Raw genomic sequence first — 21,635 nt, 5'->3', positions numbered from 1 at the left:
AGTTGGGTTTAACTCCACTTTTAACAGTATTACAGTTATTTCGCGGCGTGTCAGCTTAATGTGGGAGGAAAGTCCGAAGTGATGCAGGCCTCAGGCGTTTACCACTTCGGTGAAACCAGCGAGTACGGGAATGGTGCTGACAAACCTAGTAACATAATCTGGGCGAACCGGGATTCGAACCCACAATCATAGGTAAGTGGTGTGCCGAAGGGATGCAACTCAGCACAGCGAATCGCGACGCCTTAGACTACTGGGCCACCCGTGCCCCAAAAGTAACATAGATATTCACGAGTGCTTTATTATTTCAAAAATCTTTTTTAGCGGTAATGATTCCACAGACAACTTGGATTCGGACTCTTGATAAGAATGAAACTATTTTGCACGGTAAATTTAGATTCCCCAATCTAAAAAGAAGAAAGTAAATCCGCTATTCAAATCTGAAGATATTGGGGGGCGGTCGGGTAAAAGCGGCGTAAAACCATACTCACTCACTCACTCACTCACTGAAGAAATTGAATAACCGAATTCTTTAAATTCACCCTTGAAAACATCCTGAAGTATTTGGCGTGTGTGTGTGTGTGTGTGTGTGTGTGTGTGTGTGTGTGGGTGGGTGTGTTGCTCGTCACAGCGAAGGTCTTGGTTCAATTCTCCCATAGGTACAAGGCAGGAAACTCATTTCTGGGGCACCGGCTGTGATATTTCTGGAGCATTATTAAAAACGGCGTAAAACAATACTTGTCACATGATTCACATGTTACGTAAGCGACATCAGGACCCACGCGCACGCCTTCTGTCACGGGCCTGACTGTTGATGTTATCTTTGCGCAACCTTCACGTGCAAGTCGTGCTCGCTGGATCCACTCGCCTACAGTTCAAACAGTGACATTGTGGAAAAGGTCCGCTATTCCTGTTTCATAACATTTCTTTTCTTTTGAAACTATTATCTTTGGATGCTATAATTGGATGATAGAGTTGGTTGATTATCGATAGCAACGAGGATAACATAAAGTGGACAGCGCACGTTTGAATACCTTGGTGAGTGGTTAATATTTCAAAATGGGGGCACGGGTGGCCCAGTCGTCTAAGGCGCAGCGATTCGCTGTGCAGAGTTGGGTCCCTTAGGCACGCCAGAAACCTATGATTGTGGGTTCGAATCCCGGTTCGCCCCGATTATGTTTCTAAGTTTGTCAGCACCATACCCGTGCTCGTGGGTTTCACCGAAGTGGTAAACGTCCGAGACCTGCATCACTGACACGCCGTGATATGACTGGAATACTGTTAAATGCGGCGTTAAACCCAACTCACTCACTCAATCAAAATGGGAGAAAATGGCAGGAATGTTGTCGATCAAATCACATAGTGTGTCGCAGTTTATCATGACGAGGGAAATGAGCTTCACACATTATTATACTGTTATAGCGAATCGAACCCAGGCCATCGACATGACGCGCCTACGCTTTAACCACGGTGCTACCTCATCGCTCCTGAATCAAGATATATATTTAAAAAAGTTGATTTGTCCTGTTGGCGAGGAGCTGATTATCGTGGGCTCATGGTTTATAGTAGAAACGCAGCCAAGACAAAATGCTTGAAAAAGTCTTCTCAAATGATTTTTTGGTTTTGTTTATTTGTTGTTTTAGACCACACTCAGCAATATTTCAGCTTTTTGATAGCCATCTGTAAATAATCGAGGCTGGACCAGACAATTCAGTGATTGATATCATATTCATCGATAGATGCAATTTGGATACGACGACATGCATCACCAAGTCAGCGAACCTGACCACCCCTAATACACACGTTTTACCTTACAGACTGCTGTATCAACAACAACTTCATCATTAGAGACACCATGACGTCAGTGACTGTGGCCGACGCGGGTGGTGACGAGATGACACTGTTCAATCATAACGGGTACATCTACCCAGATTTCCCCTGTAAAAAGGCTGTCCTCAACATGCCAGCCGTAAAAGTCAGATCTGATGACGTCCTTGTTTGTGCATACCCGAAGTCAGGTAACACGAAATATACCTTTCTTATTAGGAGGAACGATGGGGTAGCCTAGTGGTCAAAGCGTTCGCTCGTCACGCCAAAGAACCGGGTTCGATTCCTCACTTGGGTACAATGTGTGAAGCCCATTTCTGGTGTCCCCCGCCGTGATAGTGCTGGAATATTGCTAAAGGCGGCGTAAAACCATACTCACTCAGTATACTTATAAGGCACACCATGCCGAAGGTCTGGGTCTTGACTAATGTCGGTTTATAATGCTAGCGACCTGTGAAAATCCGGGGTAGAATAGGTCTCCAGCAACTCATGTTTGCCGTAGAAGGCGACTATGCTTGTCGTAAGAGGCGACTAATGGGATCTGGTTGTCAGGCTCGCTGACTTGGTTGATGCATGTCATCGATCCCAATTGCGTAGATCGATGCTCATGATATCAGTCACTGGATTGCCTGGTCCAGACTCCATTATTTACAGACCGCCGTCATATAGGTGAAATATTGCTGAGTGCGGCGTTAAACAACAAACAAACCAAAAATAACATTAAGATGTTGTAATCCGTACAATATCTTGTCTTTACTGTCAATATTGACTATAATAGTATTAGGAAGGCTCATTTACATTCTATAACTCACGCTACTCACTCACTCACTCACTCACCTTTGCATTTGTAGGGACAAACTGGTTGTGGGAGAAGACTCGCTTACTACTGGTTGGGAAGCTGGATTGTGATGACGTCAGCAAGATGACGCGCATGCTTGAATTCACGGATGAGGGTGACTATAAGGACCTCCCATCTCCCAGAATCCTCAACTCGCACCAGCTCTTCCGGCAGCTTCCGGTTGACGTGAGCATTAACAAACCTAAAATCATCTATCTAATTCGCAACCCCAAAGACCTGGCAGTGTCTTGCTACAACTTCGTAATCAACATCCCACATTTCAAATACAATGGACAATGGACGAATTACTTGAAGAGCCTTATGGAGGGCAAATGTAAGTAAAAGAAAAAAACACCTATGAATTGCCAAGGGCTGATAAAATGATCTCACGCTCGTTTCTTTTGATGCAGGCAAGCAAACAAACAAATGTGTTGATAACCTGCGGCGCCCTTTTGATATTTCCTTAAAACTGTTTGAGATATCTCTTTCTACGTTGAATGTTCGATTATCGAGTTATTATCAATTATATCTCCATTCTATTTTGATAAATACCCTCGACCCATTCGCCTCCATAGCCTAATATCGGCTTCTTCCCGAGGCAAGGGAGTTAACTGACTATAAAAGTTTCCGAACTGGTGTATTTTTTCAGTTGACTACGGTTCCTGGTTTGACTACGTGAAGGACTGGGAGGAGGTGAAGAAGACCACTGACGTCCCCATACTGACCATCTATTATGAGAACTTGAAGCAGGTGAGAATCTGCTCTGTGTTTAGCGAGAGAGTGAGGTGGGTTTAATGGCGTATTTTTTACAGTGTTCCAGTTTTATCACAGCGTGTCAGCTTAATGTTGGAGGAAAGCCTAAAGTGGCGCAAGCCTTAGGCTTGAACCATTTCGGTGAAACCCACGACCACGGGTACGGTGCTGACAAACCTAGTAACATACTCGGGGCGAACCGGGATTTGAACCCACAATCATAGGTTTCTGACGTGCCCAAGGGACGCAACTCTGCACAGCGAATTGGGGCGCCTTAGACGACTGGGCCACCCGTGCCCCCGATGAGTGTATAGGAGGGTAGTGGTTAGCCTGGTGGTTAAAGCGCTCGTCCGTTACACCGAAGATTCCCGACATGTGGCAATGTGTGAAGGCCATTTCTGGCGTCACTTGCCGTGATGTTGCTTGAATATTGCTAAAAGCGGCGTGACACCATACTCACAGACACACTCCGTACATGCATAGGATTTGTTTGTTGGTTGTTTAACGCAGCACTCAACAATATTCCAGCTGTATGACGTCGGTCTGTAAATAATCGAGACTGGACCAGACAATCCAGTAATTTACAACACCAGCATCGATCCACGATCGATTGGGTACACGTGTGCAGCCCATTTTTGGTGTTCCCCGCAGTGATGTTGCTGGAATACGTTCCTATAATTGGCGTCGAACCATACTCACTCACTCACATTGTAAACTCGCTTGATTGGTTATGCTATAACTGGAAGATCTTTAATTACTCACTCACTCACTCGTTTTACTCTGACACGATTATGACCACTGAAGCCTAATATAGTAATATAGTCCCCATGCCCGTCAGCGATTCAAACTGTTGCTAATCACGTGACACAGGACACGCTACCTGACAAGGGACACTGCAGCATGGCTGGAGAGATTGCAACCCGGCTAGAGACACCGCTCCCTGGCTAGGGATACGGCAACAACGACTAGAGACCGGACTGCACGCCTCTTCATTTCTGTTCCCTGTCAGTTGCCAGCTGGACCTCGGGCTATGTAGACTTCGTGCACCTGTGGAGATGCCGCTGTGATATACGTCACTATTGGAGCCTATGTTACACCCAGTCAGTGCAACTGCCCATTGCGTGCATTGGACCGTGACGAAAATAAGTTTTAAAATCTTATTCACAGAAGTCAAAAGGACAAAGTCCGTGAAAGGTCGTTCTGTTTGTTTGTTTGTTTGTTTGTTTGTTTGTTTGTTGTTTAACGCCGAACTCAGCAATATTCCAGCTATATGACAGCGGCCTGTAAATAATCGAGTCTGGACCAGACAATCCAGTGATTGACACCATGAGCATCGATCGACGCAAAAACCAAGTCAGCGAGCCTGAGCACCCGATCCCGTTATTCGCCTCTTACGACATGCATTGCTGAAGACCTATTCTACCCCGGATCTTCACGGGTCGATAGGTCGTTATGACGTGACCTGTCATGGAATGTCCTCAGCGGTAGCGAGAAACACAGAAACTCTTTGGGCAGAACAATTACCTGCCCATTGCTGGAATGAGCAAACTGGTTGTCCATATTGTGAAATATTTGGAGAATTATTTTTCATTCACAAATCTGTAACACATATATACATGTATCTAGATCACTCAGCTATCAGTTTGACAGTAACCATTTTGTCCTTTAATATGTCCTTTGTCACGTGATCACCGAGCGGAGCGGAAAATTCAGTATTCTGTCAAACGATGTATGACCCTGAAAAATATTTATTCTTACCACGCCGCTCGATGAGACAAGCATGTTAAAATTGTCAACTGTTATGAAATGTCCTGCTGGTTTGTTATGACAGGATACATTCAGAGAGACAAAGAGACTAAGTGAATTCCTGGGTGTTGAAAGAAGTGAAGCTTTTGTCACACAAGTGTGTAACCATTGCGAGTTTGACTCCCTGAAGAAACTCAAGGCCACATCAAAAGTCACCCGGGAATCAGTTTATAGAAAAGGTAGGCATGGTCGCCGACAGAAGAGTTAGTGAGTTGGTTGTGTGTCAGTTATGCCATGGTGTGGCAGCTTAATGTCCCTTTGATAAACTTCACAACCCTGTGGAGATTCTGGGTTAGAATAGGCCCCCAGCAACACAACCTTATGACCCTGTGGAGATTCTGGATTAGAATAGGTCCCCAGCAACACAACCTAATGACCCTGTGGAGATTCCGGGTTAGAATAGGTCCCCAGTAACACAACCTTATGACCCTGTGGAGATTCCGGGTTAGAATAGGCCCCCAGCAACACAACCTAATGTCCCTGTGGAGGTTCTGGATTAGAATAGGTCCCCAGCAACACAACCTAATGTCCCTGTGGAGATTCTGGATTAGAATAGGTCCCCAGCAACACAACCTTATGACCCTGTGGAGATTCCGGGTTAGAATAGGTCCCCAGCAACACAACCTTATGACCCTGTGGAGATTCCGGGTTAGAATAGGCCCCCAGCAACACAACCTTATGTCCCTGTGGAGATCCTGGATTAGAATAGTTCCCCAGCAACACAACCTAATGTCCCTGTGGAGATTCTGGATAAGAATAGGTCCCCAGCAACACAACCTAATGAGCCCGTGGAGATTCTGGGTTAGAATAGGTCCCCAGCAACACAACCTAATGACCCTGTGGAGATTCTGGATTAGAATAGGCCCCCAGCAACACAACCTAATGTCCCTGTGGAGATTCTGGATTAGAATAGGTCCCTAGCAACACAAACTAATGTCCCTGTGGAGATTCTGGATTAGAATAGGTCGCCAGCAACACAACCTAATGACCCTGTGGAGATTCTGGATTAGAATAGGTCCCCAGCAACACAACCTAATGTCCCTGTGGAGATTCTGGATTAGAATAGGTCCCCAGCAACACAACCTAATGTCCCTGTGGAGATTCTGGATTAGAATAGGTCCCTAGCAACACAACCTTACGTCCCTGTGGAGATTCTGGATTAGAATAGTTCCCCAGCAACACAACCTAATGTCCTTATGGAGATTCTGGATTAGAATAGGTCCCTAGCAACACAACCTGATGATTCCAAGTTAGAATAGGTCCCCATTTGGGTACCTGAAACAGACCCATGCATAACATAACAGCCGCCTAGAATGAGGATCGGGCATCCAGATTATGACAGACTGATGACAGACTGGTGACAGACGGAATGACAGACTGATTATGGGTCACCGTGCCCCAACGGCGAGGACTGATGGTCGTGCTATCAACCACTGATAAGACTGGCACAGACGGGTTTATTCACTGGCCACAATGGTAAAGCTGGAATATTGCTGACTGCGGCATAAAACAACACACAATCGCTCACTGGGTATAGGATGTAACGTATAACCGAATAGTTAAAGAAAGTTGATTTAAATAGAAATTTCATTAATGTGATAAATGTATATCAACTCATTTAGGCCTCTATTCAAACATCTACGATTTGCAATCAAATCGGGATTTCCTCTACATCAAGCTGACACGCTGTGATATATACTTCTCAACATTTGATAGGGCACTTCTGTTAATTCTTGATAAGCATACAACAATGTCTCTATCACTAATTGAGAAGTATCCACAACCCTCCACTCATACCCTTGTTTTATTTGTTTCAGGTCAAATTGGCGACTGGAAAAATTGGTTCACCGTGGCCCAAAATGAGTGGTTTGATATGTTATATGCCGAGAAGATGGGAGACTGTCACCTGGATATTAAATACACTTCGAAGTAAACTTGTTTTAAAGCTTCCAGGAGTTGATACATCCTCAGTTACCCATGGCATTATATCGTCATTCTATCATACAGTAAACTGCTGTTATTACGAACTCAAAGGGACCACTAAATTTAGTTCGTCATAACCGTAGTTCGTTATACGCATAATTACAACATATATACAGCAAATGGACGGGACCAAAAAAACCAGTTCGTTATATCCGTCAGTTTGTTTTAAGCGTGTTCGTTATAAACGTAGTTTACTGTAGATAGAAAAAGTGGTAGTATTTCAGAGAAGAAAAATTGTTTGTTTATGTTAACCACATATATGTGGTCTAGTGGATAGAGCGTGTGGATCAGCGCGGTGGGTCGGCGGTCCGCCGTGTCATATACCAAAAGAAGTTAAAAGATGGTTCTTGTTGTTACCCTGCCTGGCGCTCGGTATTGAGGGGATAAAACAAGGGCGGGTCGGCGCGGTATACTGTGTCTGGGTGGGGTATCCATGTACAACTGCGGCATGGTACCTCAGTGGGCTAGCATTATAAAACCGTCACAAGTCCGAACCAGTACAGGCAGACGCACCTTCGTACATCCGTCGGTATATGGGGGCACGGGTGGCCCAGTCGTCTAAGGCGCAGCGATTCGCTGTGTAGAGTTGCGTCCCTTGGACACGCCAGAAACCTATGATTGTGGGTTCGAATCCCGGTTCGCCCCGATTATGTTTCTAGGTTTGTCAGCACCATACCCGTGCTCGTGGGTTTCACCGAAGTGGTAAACGTCTGAGACCTGCATCACTTCGGGCTTTCCTCCCTCATTAAGCTGACACGCCGCGATATAACTGGAATACTGTTAAAAGCGGCGTTAAACCCCAACTCACTCACTCACTCACTCACTCACTCCGTCGGTATATAACTGCAATAATCCTGGAAGGGACGTGAAACCCCATTTTATTTCTATGGTGGCCAATAAGGGGCATGGAGACTGTTTTTTTTCAATATTTTCATATTTCACTTACTTTTATCGTAAATTTGTCATAAAAATATGTGATAAATCGTGTATAAAAACAACCGAAAACATGGCCCATTTGCAAATTAACACGATTTGTCATACAAATATGTGATAAATCATGTATAAAGTAGCTATTGAATCGCTGAAATGTGAAGCGAAAATGTCAAAAACTAAAATGGAAATGTCCAAAACAAAGTTTTCACCGCGGTGGAAGGAAATACATTTCTGTATTTTCATTTTAGTTTTTGACATTTTCGTTTTTGTTTTTGTCATTTTCATTTTAGTTTTTGACTTTTTCGTTTTTGTTTTTGACAATTTCATTTTAGTTTTTGACCTTTTCGTTTTGGTTTTTGACATTTCCATTTTAGTTTTTGACATTTTCGTTTTTCAGCGATTCAATATCTACTTTATACATGATTTATCACATATTTGTATGACAAATCGTGTTAATTTGCAAATGGGCCACCGTACATTTCACTTCCCCTCAACTGTAAACAAACATTATAAAAATAAAAAAGATACTTGGCTCCTTTCACGGGAAGACATTTTGTGTTTTTTTTATAGCAGTGACAGTCCACCCATCTGTAACTGATGACGGTGTCGAGTGTCTTAGTGTGTTGGGGTTAACGCCGCTTTGAACAGCACTTCAAACCTATCACATCGTGTCAGCTGGATTTGGGTTGAAAGTCCAAAGTGATGCTGTTTTTTTAGCTTTGCCACTTTAGTGGAACCAACAAGCACGGACCTGTTGCTTCCAAACCTGGCACCATCGTCAGGGCGAACAGGAACTCGAACCCAACGTCAAAGGTTACTGACACGCCCAACGACAACGAATAACATGTCGTACTTACACGATATTAAACTCACTTCATACCATGTTTGTAACCCGTGAACATCCGAGGTAGAAAAGGTCTGCAGCAACCCATGATTGCCGTAAGAGGTGACTATGCTTGTCGTAAGAGGCGACTCACGGCGTCGGGTGGGCAGGATCGCTTACTTGGTTGATGTATGTCATCGTCTCCGAACCCGTGAAGACCCGGGGTAGAATAGGGCTTCAGCAACCCATGCTTGCCGTAAAAGGTGACTATGCTTGTAAGAGGAGACTAACGGGATCGGGTGGTCAGGCTCGCTGACTTGGTGGATGCATGTCATCGATCCCAATTGCGTGGATCGATACTCATGATATCAATCACTGGATTGTCTAGTCCACACTCGATTATTTACAGACCAACGTCATATAGCTGGAATATTGCTGAGTGCGGCGTTACACAACAAACAAACAAAAAAAGAGCGTGCTAGTTTGAAATATCACAACAAAGAGGTGGTAGACGTCTTAGCGTTACAAACTTCACGATCGTGGAAAAGGGCGTGGCGTGGAGTGTGAGCGGAGCGGAGTCCCATGATTCAGAAACCAGATATCAGACAATAATAGGTCAGGTCAAAGGTCGCAAGATAATATATGGTACAAGCGTCCATTCAGTTGTGGAGCAATCCGACCCAGACACGACCACCACCAGGCTGAGGTGAGCAATCAACAGTTAGCTTTGAATCGACTTTCGCTATAACAATTGTCCGTAATTTAAGCGTCCAATATATTAGTGCTCTTCAATGTGATCCTTTTCACTTATGAACCATACCGCCCTCGTTTCTGTAGCTCTCCATCTTCTAACAAGTAATCTGGAGTGGCGGTTAGTTATGAAGCTACTGCCTATTGTGTAGATATCTCGTGATGATGATCATGTTTGTTGTTTAACGCCGCAATATTCCAGCTACATGACGGCGGTCTGTAAATAATCGAGTCTAGACCAGACAATCCAGTGATTGACATCATGAGCATCGATCTACCCAAATGGGATACGATGACATGCATTAACCAAGTCAGCGATCCTGACCACCCGATCCCGTTAGTCGCCTCTTACCACAAGCATGGGTTGCTGTAGAAATCTGAGGTTTTACTTTTTGCTGGTAAGACCTGATGATTTGGGTCGCAGTTGGAATTAGTGTTTCAAACTTCCAATATTCTAAAATCGAAGAAAAGAAATGAAACTTTTTTCATTATTGATGGCGGGAACCGAACCTGCATCACATGTTAAGTTTTGTAACCCTCTGTTTTCCCACTCGGGTATCAGCAATGTAGTACCTCGAGGCTTCGCTCCTCGGTCTTACATTGCCGATACCTTCTTGTCTCGGTCTTACTTTCTCGACCATAACCTCAGAGTCCTGCTATATCCTTTATCTAAAGAGACATCACCTTTGTCATTAAATCGACTATAGGCGAGGGAGGGAGCGGGCGAGTTGGGTTTAACGTGGCTTTGAACAGTATTTCAGATGGAGAAAAACTCAATAACTGGATTGTCTGGTCCAGACTCGATTATTTACAGACCGCCGTCATATAGCTGGAATATTGCTGAGTGCGGCGTTAAACAACAAACAAAAACAAACAAACCTTATAAATCCTGTGTCAATTCCATTCAGAAGACGGATAGTGACAATATTGTTTGAAGTGTAATAAAATCCCCGCATTATTTGCAGGATTGTGAATAGAAGATTTTTGAGTGAGTGAGTGAGTTGTGTTTAACGCCGCTTTTAACAGTATTCCAGTGATATTGCGGCGTGTCAGTCTAATGTGGGAGGAAAGCCCGAAGTGTTGCAGGTCTCAGACGTTTATCACTTCGGTGAAACCCACGATATGTTATGGGTATGGTGCTGACAAACCTAGAAACATAATCGGGGCGAACCGGGATTCGAACCCACAATCATAGCTTTCTGGCGAACCCAAGGGACGCAACTCTGCACAGCGAATCGCGACGCCTCAGACGACTGGGCCATCAACCAGTGAATATGTAAATATTTGTAATCATGTGACCATGCACAGCCTCTATTTGGAGTTGTTGTCATGGTAGCAGTGGCTTATCAGCCAGTGAATGTAGATATTTGTAATCATGTAAAGTAACACCCCACCCCCTAAGTTCCCCTTAGTATAACTATTACTATAAGGTATAATTCGCGGATACTTTCGCCCGATTCTCAAGGAATGATTTAAGAATAGAACAAAGAATTCCTATTTGATTAACATGAGTAAACAGATAATTACGTGATGATTATGTCCTATTGATAACACAGATGTCAGTTGTTGAAATCCCCGACGAAGGCGGAGATGTTGTTACGGCTGTAGACTACAACGGCGTCATATTCCCCAACTTCGACCCCGACATCATCCGCAACATCAGTTCCATCGACATCCGCGACGGCGATATCATCCTTTGTGCCTACCCCAAGTCAGGTACGTTTACATGTGTGATGAACATTATGACATTTCCCCAGTTTATGGTTGTGATTATTCTACGGACATAAAGCAACATCTTCCCGAAGCAAGGGTGTTAACTGACAGTTAAAGTCCAGTTTCTACCCTTGTCCATCTTCCCGAGGCAAGAGAGTTAACTGACTATAAAAGTTGAGTTTCCACCCTTGCCGAACTAGGCTGGTAATATGGAGTTACATTTTGGCTGGTCTAACGAGTCTATGCATAGTCCAATCAAAATTGCGCTCCGAAATCGAAATCCGATTTGGCAGATTTCGGTCTTTTGCAGGATTTACAAAGCATGTGCACCGCCAACTAGTTGCCAGCCGATTTGTTCCAAACCTGTTCACGTTTTTAATCAAGGTGCTCACGTGATTTGATGCATTTCGCGATGTAAGACCCGTTTTATCACAATATAGATCTTGATCATTGATTAGATCGTCCTGACTGGGCGCCACCATTTTTGTTGAAGCAAACGCAAGTGATACGAGAGGTGGAATCTGATTGGTCAGTAGGAGAGGCTTAGAAGGAACATAATTGGTAATAGCCACTGGTGGCGCCAAGATCGAGCCTAGCAACTCCAGCCTTGTTCGGCAAGGGTGGAAACTGGACTTTTAAAGTCAGTTAACTCCCTTGCCTCGTGAAGATGACCCTTGTCGAACTACGATCGAGCCCAGCATGTCCCTCTTATCAGATTCCACCTCTTATATCGCTTACATTTGCTTCAAACAAAATGGCGGCGCCGTGTGAAGACGATCTGATCGATAATCAAAATCTATATTGTGATAAAAGGGGTCCTACTTCGCGATGTGCATCAAATCAGGTGAGCACCTAGATTAAAAACACGAAAAGATGTGGAAAATATCTGTAGACGCCCAGTTGGCGGAACACATGGTATGCAAATCCCGCAATCGACCGAAATCTTGGCGACAGTTTACGAACCGGATGTCGATTTCGTTAAGCGATTTTGATTGGACTATGCACAGACTCGTTAGTCCAGCCAAAATAACTCCATAATACCAGCCTAGTTCGGCAAGGATGGAAACTGGACTTCTGTAGCCAGTTAACTCCCTTGCCTCGGGAAGATGTAAAGCAAGGACAGATGTCCACTTCGTCTAAGGCGAGGCAGAGTTGTGTCCCTTAGCTGCCAAGATCAGCTGGTTGTGCGTGCCGATTATGACCCCTGTTCTTACTGAGCCCGACCAATGGAAATGGGTTTCGCCAAACTGCGAATGCTGGGCGTAACAGGGCTGTTACCTAAGGCGCTCAAACCTCCCTTATAAAACCATGGATATATTTTCACCTGGATATATAACACCAGTAACGTTAAAATGTGTACACGTTGTCGTTTTAAAATAAAACCTTCACGCTATGACGTACAAGCCGTGTACAGCGAAACCCCGTTAATGCGGACGGTATCGTTTCTAGTAAAAGAAGCACGGATTACTAAGTATCTCTCTTCGCGTATATGTTAGCCTTGCTCCAAGGCTGTACTGAAAGATAGGCCCATGGATGTGTAGTAATTCTATCCATTAATTAAGTCTAGATAAGCGGACATTTTAATATGCCAGTCATTTTTGGATGGACAATTTGTTCTTATTATTATATACATTAGGAATTATGATTTAAACAAATAATTATTGCCTTAGACTTGTGCAAGTCTACATGTATGTCGATGTGACCAATAGAATCGTCAAAGGCGGTGTCCCTGTTCCTACAGGTAGTCATTGGATGTGGGAGGTCACTCGGCTTGTACTGGCCGGAAGACTGGACGCTGATGACAGAGACAAGATGCTCACAATGTTGGAGAGGTCGCCGGAGTCTGGATACATCGACCTCCTATCTCCTCGACTCCTCAACACCCACGTGGGAGTCCAACACTTACCCCCCAGTGTCTTTAACAAGAAGGTCAAGGTCGTCTATATATTGAGGAACCCGAAGGACGTCGCAGTTTCGTACTATAATTTTAATAGGTCAGCGCGAGTGCCTTACAAAGGAGAATGGGCGAATTACCTCCGGCCCTTCGCTCAGGGAAAATGTGAGTACACACGGCTTGCCTTAAAGCGAGGAGTATTAGAGAATTTGGAGGGGTTTTCCGATTAAAATGGCATTTGTGTAAATTCCCTCAATAAGACACGCGCCCTTAGGAAAAAGCATGGTCGTGAAATAGTGAGTGAGTTGGGTTTTACGAGAGAGAGAGAGAGAGAGAGAGAGAGAGAGAGAGAGAGAGAGAGAGAGAGAGAGGGGTTATGTTTCTAGGGTTGTCAGCACCATACTCGTGCTCGTGGGTTTCACCGAAGTGGTAACCGTCTGAGACCTGCATCACGTCGGGCGTTCCTCCCACATTAAGCTGACCCGCCGTGATATCACTGGAATACTGTTAAAAGCACCGTTGAACCCAACTCACTCACCCACCCATTTGGGATCGACTATTTTTCATTTTCTCAGAGAGAGCGAGAGAGAGAGAGAGAGAGAGAGAGAGAGAGAGAGAGAGAGAGAGAGAGAGAGAGAGAGAGAGAGAGAGAGAGAGAGAGAGAGACCGGATTCGATTCCCTACTTGCTCACAATGAACGCGAAATAATATTGCTTGAAAACTAGGACAGGCGGTGTAAAACCACTTTATACTCACGCACACGTATTAAGGTACACTGGGGTGGTGGGGTAGCCTAGGGGTTAAAGCGTTCGCGCCTCGCGCCGAAGGCCCGGGTTCGATTCCCCACATTGTTACACGGCGTGAAGCCTATTTCTGGTCTCCCCCGTCATTACATTGCTGGAATATTGCCAAAAGCGGCGTAAAATCATCCTCACTCACCTAAAGGCAGGCTTTGTGTATTTTGTTGGCGAAAGTAGTGACTATGTGAGTTGGGTTTAACGCCGCTTTTAACAGTATTCCAGTTATATCGCGGCGTGACAGCTTAATGTGAGAGGAAATCCCGAAACGAAGCAGGTCTCAGACGTTTACCACTTCGGTGAAACCCACGAGCACGGATATGGTGCTGACAAAGCTAGAAACATGCGAACCCATAATCATAGGTTTCTGGCAAGCCCAAGGGACGCAACTCTGCACAGCGAATCGCGGCGTCTTAGACGACTGGGCCACCCGCGCCCCCGTCGTCGAAAGTAACTTACATAATCATCATTGTCTTTGATGTATTCAGTATCGCCGTCAGTCACTGTGTGTTTTCTGGGGTTGGAAAGTCCCCCGGGCACGGGGGTGACTCGACAGTAGCATAGGGATCCGTGAAGATCCCGGGTAGAATTGGTCTTAAGGACCCCGTGCTTGTCGTAAAAGGCGACTAACGGGGTCGGGTGTTCAGGTTAGCTGAGTTGTATGTCATCGTATCCCAACTGCGTGTATCGATGCTCGTGATGTCAATCACTGGATTGTCTGGTCCAGGCTCCATTATTTACAGACCGCCATCATATAGCTGGAATATTGCTGAGTGCGGCGTTAAACAACAAACAAACAGTAGCGTAGGAGTGAGTGAGTGTCTATGGTTTTACGCCGCTTTTAGCAATATTCCAGCAATATCACGGCGGGGGACACCAGAAATTGGCTTCACACATTGTGCCCATGCCGGGAATCGAACCTGGGTCTTCGGCGTGACGAGCGAACTCTTTAACCACTAGGCTACCCGACCGCCCCAGTAGCGTAGGAGACTCTGCATTGTGTCTTAGGGTGTACATAATTACATAATATATTTTACACGGCGCCTAACATTTCAGTCCAGTACGGGTCGTGGTTCGAATCTGTCCGGGAGTGGGAGAAGGTGAAAAGGACGCACCCGGCCCTTCAGATACACACCCTGTTTTATGAAGACGTCAAAGAGGTCAGACTGTCACCCTTACCACTTACTGACCTAATATGCTACAATTCACGGTGCCGAGTTGCCTCCCTTAGATGTACCAGGATCCGAGAGTCGCCGATTATGCTTGTCTGGCAGCTCTAACCTTCCCCGGGGTTTCACAAAAATAATCAATATCCTTTGGGTCTGACAGCAATCAAGCATGCTTTAGTTGTGCCATTGATTTACTGATCGAAGGGGCCGACTCGGTAGCCTTGTGGTAAAGGCATTAGCTCATCACGCCGAATGTCAGGGTTCGATTCTCCACATGGGTACAAAGCGTGAAGTCCATTTCTGGTGTCCCCCGCAGTGATATAGCTGTAATACTACCAAATTCGGCGCAAAACAATACTCACTACTGATCGAAGCATCGTAGATCTCCCAATATGACACGCTGGTTGTACGAAGACAATCGCGTCCTAAACGGGCTTCACACAATCAGAATTATATTACATCTGACTAAACCTTCTTTAATTGACATATAAAACTAACTTGCGGTGGTTGACAATTTTGAGAGTTGCCCCCCCCCCCCCCCCCCCGTGAAGATCCGGGTTAGAATTGTCTTCAGCAACCCATGCTTGTCCCCCGTGAAGACCCGGGTTAAAATTGGTCTTCAGCAACCCATGCTTGTCCTCCGTGAAGATCCGGGTTAGAATTGGTCTTCAGCAACCCATGCTTGTCCCCCGTGTAGATCCGGGATTGAATTGGTCTTCAGCAACCCATGCTTGTCCCCCGTGAAGATCCGGGTTAGAACTGGTCTTCAGCAACCCATGCTTGTCCCCCGTGAAGATCCGGGTTAGAATTGGTCTTCAGCAACCCATGCTTGTCCCCCGTGAAGATCCGGGTTAGAATTGGTCTTCAGCAACCCATGCTTGTCCCCCGTGAAGATCCGGGTTAGAATTGGTCTTCAGCAACCCATGCTTGTCTCCCGTGAAGATCCGGGTTAGAATTGGTCTTCAGCAACCCATGCTTGTCCCCCGTGAAGATCCGGGTTAGAATTGGTCTTCAGCAACCCATGCTTGTCCTCCGTGAAGATCCGGGTTAGAATTGGTCTTCAGCAACCCATGCTTGTCCCCTGTGAAGATCCGGGATTGAATTGGTCTTCAGCAACCCATGCTTGTCTCCCGTGAAGATCCGGGTTAGAATTGGTCTTCAGCAACCCATGCTTGTCCCCCGTGAAGATCCGGGTTAGAATTGGTCTTCAACAACCCATGCTTGTCCCCCGTGAAGATCCGGGTTAGAATTAATCTTCAGCAACCCATGCTTGTCCCCCGTGAAGATCCGGGTTAGAATTAATCTTCAGCAACCCATGCTTGTCCCACGTGAAGATCCGGGTTAGAATTAATCTTCAGCAACCCATGCTTGTCGTACGAGGCGACTAACCAGATCGAGTGGGCAGGCTCGCTGACATTTTTTATGCATGTCATCGTATCCAAAATTGTTTAGGTCGATGCTCGTGATGTCAATCACTGGATTGTCTGGTCCAGACTCGATTATTTACAGACCGCCGTCATATAGCTGGAATATTGCTGAGTCCGGCGTAAAACAACAAACCAACCAACCAACCAACCAACGTAACTGAACAATGTGTAAACCTACCCTTGAAGATCCGGGGTAGAATAGGTCTTCAGCAACCCATGCTTGCCGTAAAAAGTGACTATGCTAGTCGTAAAAGGCGACTAACGGGATCGGGTGGTCAGGCTCGCTGACTTGGTTGATGCATGTCATCGATCCCAATGGCGTGGATCGATGCTCATGATATTAATCACTGGATTGTCTGGTCCAGACTCGATTATTTACAGACCGCCGTCATATAGCTGGAATATTGCTGAGTGCGACGTTAAACAACAAACAAAACCAAACAAACCTTATAAATCCTGTGTCAAATTCCATTCAGAAGACGGATAGTGACAATATTGTTTGAAGTGTAATAAAATCCCCGCATTATTTGCGGGATTGGGAATAGAAGATTTTTGAACAGTTTACCATGATTATATGATAATTAATGCCAGAAAGACGTCTTATGCTAAAATGAAACATAATTCTTTAAATTAAACGTATATTTATTTGATCTTACCAAGAATCCAGTGCGGGAGGCGAAGAGACTGTCTGTATTCCTTGGCGTGGAGAGGAGCGAGGAATACTTGGAGCACGTGTGTCGCACGTGCAGCTTTGACAACATGAAGGCAAATGCTGCATCCGCACGTGCTGCCAAAGCATACAGAAAAGGTCAATTTACATTTCTATCAAGACTACAGTGAAGCATTGTCTTAACGCACAAGGGACCGTTGAGATATGTTGGTTAATCGAAATTTAAATACAAAACATGAATTAACAGTGATGTGTAGCTTGGAATTATCTTCACCAGAATGGTTGTAAGTATAGTTACCACGTCTTGGTTCTCCTGGATGCCCGTTATAAACAAAAGAGCGCCACAGAGCGTTGTCGGAAAATGAAAATGGTATCAATCTTTAAGGCAAGATGTCGGCCCGAGAAGCCGCTACCGGTGTGTGATGGAGACAAAATACACAATTTATTATTTTGGGGAAAACACTTCACCAGTTTGTGGTTACAACGTTCCTCAGTCACCCGTGAACACATACGACCGAATTGGTCCTCAGTAACCCATGCTTGTCGTAAGTGGCGTCTAACGGTATCGGGTAGGTCTTGTGAAACCCATGCTTGTCTTAAGTGGCGACTAACGGGATCGGGTAGGTCTTCTGAAACCCATGCTTGTCGTAAGTGGCGACTAACGCGATCGGGTAGGTCTTCGGCAACCCATGCTTGTCGTAAGTGGCGACTAACGGGATCGGGTAGGTCCTCAGCAACCCATGCTTTTCGTAAGTGGCGACTAACGGGATCGGGTAGGTCTTCAGCAACCCATGCTTGTCGTAAGTGACGACTAACGGGATCGGGTAGGTCTTCTGAAACCCATGCTTGTCGTAAGTGACGACTAACGGGATCGGGTAGGTCTTCTGAAACCCATGCTTGTCGTAAGTGGCGACTAACGGGATCGGGTAGGTCTTCGGCAACCCATGCTTGTCGTAAGTGACGACTAACGGGATCGGGTAGGTCTTCTGAAACCCATGCTTGTCGTAAGTGGCGACTAACGGGATCGGGTAGGTCTTCTGAAACCCATGCTTGTCGTAAGTGGCGACTAACGGGATCGGGTAGGTCTTCAGCAACCCATGCTTGTCGTAAGTGGCGACTAACGGGATCGGGTAGGTCTTCAGCAACCCATGCTTGTCGTAAGTGGCGACTAACGGGATCGGGTAGGTCTTCTGAAACCCATGCTTGTCGTAAGTGACGACTGACGGGATCGGGTAGGTCTTCTGAAACACATGCTTGTCGTAAGTGGCGACTAACGCGATCGAGTAGGTCTTCAGCAACCCACGCTTGTCGTAAGTGGCGACTAACGGGATCGGGTAGGTCTTCAGCAACCCATGCTTGTCGTAAGAGGCGACTAACAGTATCGGGAGGTAAGGCTCGAGGACTTGGTTGCTTGTCATCGTATTCCAGTTGCGTAGATCGATGCTCATGATGTTAATCACTGGATTGTCTGGTTCAGATTATTTACAGACCGCCATATAGCGGGAATATTGCTGAGTGCGGCGTTGATCAACAAACAAATATATACGACCGCATTCCACCTCTGTGTCACTCTGCTCGACGGAAATGCCCGAACGGGAGATTGACGTCTGTGGTATCTGATTCATATACACTTCAATGTCGGGCCGTGTTAGGGTTCAGACTGAAAGCTCCTTCCTCCAGACAATATTTAGAACGTCAATCCGGACGTTTCAGTGGGAACGGTATCGTCTGGATTAACGTATCAATGTAGTGAGTGAGTGAGTGAGTGAGTGAGTATGGTTTTACGCCGCTTTTAGCAATATTCCAGCAATATCACGGCGGGGGTCACCAGAAATGGGCTTCACACAATGTACCCATGTCGGGAATCGAACCCGGGTCTTCGGCGTGACGAGCTAACGCTTTAACCACTAGGCTACCCGACCGCCCCTCGTATCAATGTATGACTTTTACATATTTAGAGTTTATCAACTTTCAAGGCCTATGATTTGCTTTATGCTTATATCGCATAATTCATGAAAATATTATTTTCAAACTTGTGGGGTAGACGGGAATATACAGAACGCTTTTTATATAAGGACGAGCCACTGAATATTCTGGGGAGGACCTGGAATATTTTTTTACAAAAATAACTTGTTTCACAAATATGTGGAAAGTAAGATATCTTAAGGTTTAACCCCATAACATGTGTTTTAAAGCATTGTTCAGCTCTTTCATTCACAGAAAGACACGCTTCTTGCATATTTGTTACATATTTCCAGGTGAAGTGGGCGACTGGAAGAACTGGTTCACTGTGGCCCAGAACGAGTGGTTTGATCAGCTCTACCAGGAGAAGATGGCGGACTGCAAGCTACAGTTCCGCTATTCGTTGGACGCGTCTGAATAATGAGTTGGATTTAACGCCGTTTTTAACAGTATTCCAGTTTTATCGCGGCGTGTTAGCTTAATGTGGGAGGAAGGCCCGAAGTGATGCAGGTCTCGGACGTTTACCACTTTGGTGAAACTCACAAGCACGGGCATGGTGCTGACAAACCTAGAAACTAAATCGGGGCGAACCGGAATTCGAACCCACAATCATAGATTTCTGGTGTGCCCAAGGGACGCAATTCTGCACAGCGAATCGCGGCGCCTTAGACGACTGGGCAAACCCGTGCCCCCGCGTCTGAATATACATATGCACATTGTGTTAGTGCTTCAATTGAACAGGGTCCACTGAACGGTTACATAGTCCTAGTTAAGAGGATCTTAAATAGTTACAGCCAACCCTTTAGAAACTGTCCCATCCAGAAAACGACCAGTCCTACAGTCTCCATGTACACTACAAGGGCAGATAACTCTAGTTCCACCACAAAACCATTCTGGAAAACTCCACTCACTGCTGTTGTTTTTTGTTCAAAGCACTTGCTATGTTTTACTTGTAGTTCAGTTGCTGCCACTTGTAATTACTGCGTATATAACGACAACAATTCCCACCGCCAGGAGACCGCGTCCGTGGTCCAGTGGTAGAGCGTCCGCCCGGAGAGCGGAAGGTCCGGGGTTCGATCCCCGGCCGCGTCATACCAAAAGACGTTAAAAGATGGTACTTGTTGTTACCCTGTCTGGCACTCGGCATTAAGGGGCTAAAACAAGGCCTGGTCGGAGTCAGTTCACTGTGTCTGAGTGGGGTATTCATGTTAAACTGCGGCATGGTATAGTGAGCTAGCACTATAAATCGGACTAGTACAAGCAGCCACACACTCACACATGCATGTCGCTATATAAGTGCAATAATCTTGGACGCGACGTTAAACCCAATTTCACCTCACCTCACCTCACCTCACCCAACAAACACGCAAACATCCAAATTTTGCGCCGTACATTAACATGTACTTCTAAATTGTGAATCACGACCTTTAAGTCAAGGAGATGACTTTATGAACATGTACAGAAAGAGGCATTAATTTACATCATAGGGGCAGTCGGGTAGCCTACTGGTCAAAGCGTTCGCTCGTCACGCCGAGGACCCGGGTTCGATTCCCGACATGTTTTTTTTTATCTTTATGTGAAGCACAGTTACCTTTTTCAGTCAGAATATGGATACATGATTTCGCTCCATATTGGGATAACGAAAGCGCTGTGCTGTGCGCGTGAGAGTGTGCCGTACGGAGTCCTGGGGTTAATGTATGCCACCGACAAACATAAGGGAACTGTTGAAATCATAGTGATAGTGTAATGACGATGAATGTCTGTAAAATAAATTTTGGGCGTGTAGAACAATAGCTGGTGTTTCGACCATGCAGGGAGATATATATATCCAGTGATTGACAACATGAGCATCGATCCAAGCAATTGGGACCGATGACATGCATCAACCAAGTCAGCGATCCTGACCACCCGATCCCGATAGTCGCCTTTTACGGCAAGCATAGTCGCCTTTTACGGCAAGCATGGATTGCTGAAGATATATATATATATACAGATCACCTTTATAGCATATTGTTGAATATCTTGCGGACGGTTGTCCTTAGTACTGGCCCGTGAAGATCCGGGGTAGAATAGGTCTTCAGCAATCCATGCTTGCCGTAAAAGGCGACTATGCTTGCCGTAAAAGGCGACTATCGGGATCGGGTGGTCAGGATCGCTGACTTGGTTGATACATGTCATCGGTCCCAATTGCTTGGATCGATGCTCATGTTGTCAATCACTGGATTGTCTGGTCCAGACTCGATTATTTACAGACCGCCGTCATATAGCTGGAATATTGCTGAGTGCGTCGTTA

The 21,635-nt window shown here is 45.5% G+C and overlaps 1 protein-coding gene across 1 annotated transcript; it reads left to right on the top strand.

Moving 5' to 3' along the window:
• The first annotated feature begins 1,852 nt into the window (after positions 1-1,852).
• Positions 1,853-19,763, top strand: LOC139456062 (uncharacterized). The gene is made up of 10 exons (XM_071237569.1): positions 1,853-2,015; positions 2,676-2,996; positions 3,312-3,412; positions 5,247-5,400; positions 7,039-7,150; positions 11,254-11,430; positions 13,169-13,482; positions 15,171-15,274; positions 17,371-17,518; positions 19,639-19,763. Exons 1-10 carry the CDS (start codon positions 1,853-1,855, stop codon positions 19,761-19,763), a joined length of 1,719 nt encoding a protein of 572 aa, XP_071093670.1.
• The last annotated feature ends 1,872 nt before the right edge of the window (positions 19,764-21,635 follow it).

The sequence above is a fragment of the Haliotis cracherodii genome, unplaced genomic scaffold (assembly GCF_022045235.1).
Source record: "Haliotis cracherodii isolate W230 unplaced genomic scaffold, xgHalCrac1.p SCAF_11, whole genome shotgun sequence".
NCBI classification, from domain to species: Eukaryota; Metazoa; Mollusca; class Gastropoda; order Lepetellida; family Haliotidae; genus Haliotis; species Haliotis cracherodii.
Note: the sequence above shows the minus strand (reverse complement) of the source record. Positions and strands in the feature narration are given on the sequence as shown.